This window comes from Telopea speciosissima, unplaced genomic scaffold (assembly GCF_018873765.1).
Source record: "Telopea speciosissima isolate NSW1024214 ecotype Mountain lineage unplaced genomic scaffold, Tspe_v1 Tspe_v1.0119, whole genome shotgun sequence".
NCBI lineage: Eukaryota > Viridiplantae > Streptophyta > Magnoliopsida > Proteales > Proteaceae > Telopea > Telopea speciosissima.
Genome location: NW_025317455.1, coordinates 25,001 through 30,000, shown reverse-complemented (window position 1 = coordinate 30,000; position 5,000 = coordinate 25,001). Strand labels below are relative to the sequence as shown.

General features: G+C 36.3%; 2 protein-coding genes across 2 annotated transcripts in view; both read left to right on the top strand.

The window, feature by feature from the left end:
* LOC122647679 (DNA-directed RNA polymerase subunit beta''-like) overlaps window positions 1-1,272 on the top strand; it is a 4,505-nt gene extending 3,233 nt beyond the window's left edge. Inside the window, 2 exon segments of the mRNA XM_043841033.1 lie at window positions 1-325; window positions 328-1,272. The exon segment at window positions 1-325 is cut by the window's left edge and continues 3,233 nt beyond it. Coding sequence (XP_043696968.1) covers window positions 1-325; window positions 328-1,098 — 1,096 coding nt within the window. The 3' untranslated portion in view covers window positions 1,099-1,272.
* A 3,100-nt stretch (window positions 1,273-4,372) lies between these two features.
* Window positions 4,373-5,000, top strand: part of LOC122647694 (ATP synthase subunit b, chloroplastic) — a 2,042-nt gene continuing 1,414 nt past the window's right edge. Inside the window, exon 1 of the mRNA XM_043841050.1 lies at window positions 4,373-4,982. Coding sequence (XP_043696985.1) covers window positions 4,838-4,982 — 145 coding nt within the window. The 5' untranslated portion in view covers window positions 4,373-4,837. The remainder of the gene's footprint in view (window positions 4,983-5,000) is intronic.

Genomic DNA, 5,000 nt, shown 5'->3' with positions numbered 1-5,000 from the left:
ATATTATTTAATGGATGAAAATGGAAAAATTTATAATCCCGATCCATGCATTAACATCATTTTGAATTCATTCAATTTGAATTGGTATTTTCTCCATCACAATTATTGTGAAGAGACATCCACAATAATTAGCCTGGGACAGTTTATTTGTGAAAATGGATGTATATCCAAAAAAGGACCGCATCTAAAATCTGGCCAAGTTCTAATTGTTCATGTTGACTCTTTAGTAATAAGATCAGCTAAGTCCTATTTGGCCACTCCAGGAGCAAGCGTTCATGGCCATTATGGAGAAATCCTTTACGAGGGAGATACATTAGTTACATTTATATATATGAAAAATCGAGATCTGGTGATATAACGCAGGGTCTTCCAAAAGTGGAACAGGTGTTAGAAGTGCGTTCAATTGATTCAATATCGATGAACCTAGAAAAGAGGGTTGAGGGTTGGAACAAACGTATAACAAGAATTCTTGGAATTCCTTGGGAATTCTTGATTGGCACCGAGCTAACCATAGCGCAAAGTCGGATCTCTTTGGTTAATAAGATTCAAAAGGTTTATCGATCCCAGGGGGTGCAGATCCATAATAGGCATATAGAAATTATTGTACGTCAAATAACATCAAAAGTATTGGTTTCAGAAGATGGAATGTCTAATGTTTTTTCACCTGGAGAACTAATTGGATTATTGCGAGCGGAGCGAACGGGGCGCGCTTTGGAAGAAGCGATCTCTTACCGAGCCGTCTTATTGGGAATAACGCGAGCATCTTTGAATACTCAAAGTTTCATATCCGAGGCGAGTTTTCAAGAAACTGCTCGAGTTTTAGCAAAAGCTGCTCTACGGGGTCGTATTGATTGGTTGAAAGGCCTGAAAGAGAACGTTGTTCTGGGGGGAATGATACCTGTTGGTACTGGATTCAAAGGATTGGTGCGCCGTTCAAGCGAACATAACAACATTCCTTTGAAAATTAAAAAGAAAAATCTATTCGAGGGGGAAATGAGAGATATTTTGTTCCACCACAGAGAATTATTTTATTTTTGTAGCCCAAACAATTTCCATGATATATCAGAACAATCATTTACGGGATTTAATGATTCCTAAGAGCGGATTTATCCTTTTAACTTTAACTATTCGGTCTGATCATTTTAGTTGGTAATGGTAATAAAGATAATAACGAATAAAAAGGAATTAATGGCTTGAACCGTATATCAATGGCCAATCTCCGGTAGAAAGTTCCGTTGGAACAATTATTTATTTCAAGGTATCTCGTCTCTTTTTTTTTATTAAAAAAAGAGGAAGTGTGGGGAGAAATGACAAGAAGATATTGGAACATCAATTTGGAAGAGATGATGGAAGCAGGAGTTCATTTTGGCCATGGTACTCGGAAATGGAATCCTAGAATGGCACCTTACATCTCTGCAAAGCGTAAAGGTATTCATATTACAAATCTTACTAGAACTGCTCGTTTTTTATCAGAAGCTTGTGATTTAGTTTTTGATGCAGCAAGTAGGGGAAAACAATTCTTAATAGTTGGTACAAAAAAAAAAGCAGCTGATTTAGTAGCATCGGCCGCAATAAGGGCTCGGTGTCATTATGTTAATAAAAAATGGCTCGGTGGTATGTCAACAAATTGGTCCACTACAGAAACGAGACTTCATAAGTTCAGAGACTTGAGAGCGGAACAAAGGGCGGGAAGACTTAACCGTCTTCCGAAAAGAGATGCAGCAATGTTGAAAAGACAACTATCTCACTTGCAAGCATATTTGGGTGGAATCCAATATATGACGGGGTTGCCTGATATTGTAATCATCGTTGATCAGCAAGAAGAATATACGGCTCTTCGAGAATGTGTCACTTTGGGAATTCCAACGATTTGTTTAATCGATACAAATTGTGACCCGGATCTCGCAGATATTTCAATTCCAGCGAATGATGACGCTATCGCTTCAATCCGATTAATTCTTAACAAATTAGTATCCGCAATTTGTGAGGGCCGTTCTAGCTATATAAGAAATCGTTGATTAATAATAAGATAAATCAATTACTTCGGGAACTCCATAGATTTATTGAATCGGTTACTATTCCGGAATCTCAACAAAGAGATCAAAATCACTGGGGATATTATGTGATTACTTGGTATCCGAAATATACGATTCAAGCAAACGAGTCGAGAAAGAGATAGTTGAATCAAAATAATTCTTTTTTAATTCTATTTCTGTCAGAGGGCAATATGAATGTTCTACCATGTTCAATCAACACACTAAAAGGGTTATACGATATATCCGGTGTGGAAGTAGGCCAACATTTTTATTGGCAAATAGGAAGTTTCCAAGTTCATGCCCAGGTACTTATTACTTCTTGGGTCGTAATTGCTATCTTATTAGGTTCAGCCGCTGTAGCTGTTCGGAATCCACAAACCATTCCGCCCGACGGTCAGAATTTCTTTGAATATGTCCTTGAATTCATTCGAGACTTGAGCAAAACTCAGATTGGAGAAGAATATGGTCCTTGGGTTCCCTTTATTGGAACTATGTTCCTATTTATTTTTGTTTCGAACTGGTCAGGGGCTCTTTTACCTTGGAAAATCATACAGTTACCTCATGGGGAGTTAGCCGCACCTACAAATGATATAAATACTACAGTTGCTTTAGCTTTACTCACGTCAGTGGCATATTTCTACGCAGGTCTTACCAAAAAAGGATTGGGTTATTTCGGTAAATACATTCAACCAACCCCAATCCTTTTACCAATTAACATCCTAGAAGATTTCACAAAACCTTTATCACTTAGTTTTCGACTTTTCGGGAATATATTGGCGGATGAGTTAGTAGTTGTTGTTCTTGTTTCTTTAGTACCATCGGTGGTTCCTATACCTGTTATGCTCCTTGGACTATTTACAAGTGGTATTCAAGCTCTTATTTTTGCAACTTTAGCCGCGGCTTATATAGGCGAATCCATGGAAGGTCATCATTGACTCGCTTTCGAAATAGTTTTTTTTAGCTTATCCCAACACGCGTGGTTCAAGATAATGTATTTTGATAATATATACAAATACGGTATATACGATCTAGAAGTAGTGACAAAAAAGATTACGATATTAGGATTAAGGAATTGTAAAAAAGGAAAGAGATCTAAAAGATCTTTTTCCTACAATTCCCCTTTGGCCCATTTATGGCATACCTCTTCCAATAAATATTCTATTTCGATTTGTTTTGTTCAGTGAATTACAATAATATAATAATATTACGATTACGCTTTTTAATTGGAATAAGAATTTGGATCTTATCTCTTTCCGATGTGCGCTTAAACAAAAAAAGACGTTCTGCTCTATATTCTCTTATTTCCATTTCATTTGATTTCATTTAATTCAACGATTGATAAAAATTATAAAAAATTAGAATTAATTGCATGCAATTAGATCAAAAAAATCCTGATATTGATATGTAATGATTCAGGCTAATTAATCCGTTTATTTGGAGAGATAATGATAAAGAAAAATAAGAGAAGAGTTTACAAAGGAGATTCATAATAGGTTAAGGTTAGGAAGTTCAAACTAGATATTGTAATGGTTATAAGCCAACTCGTGTTGATGCTTCGAAGAATGATTCTAGAATCCGATTGAATAGAAGACGCGAATGCTTGGTTTACGTTATGGAAGAAAGACATGTATATGTGATATTAGATATTGACTAGTTATATATGAGCTATTCATATATCTTATTTTCCATCACACTGTGAATATAGATGGGTATTCCAATCCAATATAGAAGTCCTTCTCTTTCGTCTGAGGCTGTGGATTGAATGAATAAACAGATGAAATCAAGCATTAAGCATAGAGAAAGAGCGAAGAATTCAAAAAATAGTTCAGCTCGGAACAAAGAAATCCAAAAAAAACTAGAGCTGTATGGATTGACAAAGACCTCATGAAATGGATAGGAACTAAAAACGAGATATCGAAGTAGTTCTGATGATTCAATAATCAATATCATTACTTCAATTCAATTTGGAGTTCTTAGTTACTTCGACTGGATTAATTTGAGTGATGGAATAAAATAATAAGTCATAATTCATTGGTTGATTGTATCATTAACCATTTCTTTATTTTGGTGCGAGGAGTTTACCATGAACCCACTGATTTCTGCCGCTTCCGTTATTGCTGCTGGATTGGCCGTAGGGCTTGCTTCTATTGGACCTGGAGTTGGTCAAGGTACTGCTGCGGGCCAAGCTGTAGAAGGTATCGCGAGACAACCAGAGGCAGAGGGTAAAATACGAGGTACTTTATTACTTAGTCTGGCTTTTATGGAAGCTTTAACAATTTATGGACTGGTCGTGGCGTTAGCACTTTTATTTGCGAATCCTTTTGTTTAATCCTAGCAAAGAAAAAATACTTTTTTTTATTGCCTTGGACTTGCCGCTTTCCCCCTTTTCCAATTAGATCAAGATTTCATTCCTACAATCACTTATTCGTTGAGACAATACCCCACGGGAGGGTCTGATTTGTGAGGATGACGAATTAGCGGATCCACTCGTTTTCTTCCTTCCCGCCCTTAGTCCAGTGGAAACCCCTTTTTTTTCTTTTGAGGGAAGCGTTGCAACAAAAAAAGAGGTATTTCGGAATTGACATGCGGCCTGGGACCTAATTCTAATAAGTATCTTTCTTATTGGAACTTCAATTGAAATAATCAAAAGTAAGCCATTTCAAAATGAAATAATATATTAATATATATTTAGTTTAGAAATAAGAAAATAAATAAAAAATCAACCAAAACAAAAAAGGGGCGAAGTGATACAAAAAGAACTCTGTTCGATTTTGTTAGTCCTATCTATAAGAGGAGATCATATGAAAAATGGAACCGATTCTTTCCTTTCCTTGGGTTACTGGCCATCCGCCGGGAGTTTCGGGTTTAATACCGATATTTTAGCAACAAATCCAATAAATCTAAGTGTAGTGCTTGGTGTATTGATCTTTTTTGGAAAGGGAGTGTGTGCGAGTTGTTTATTTC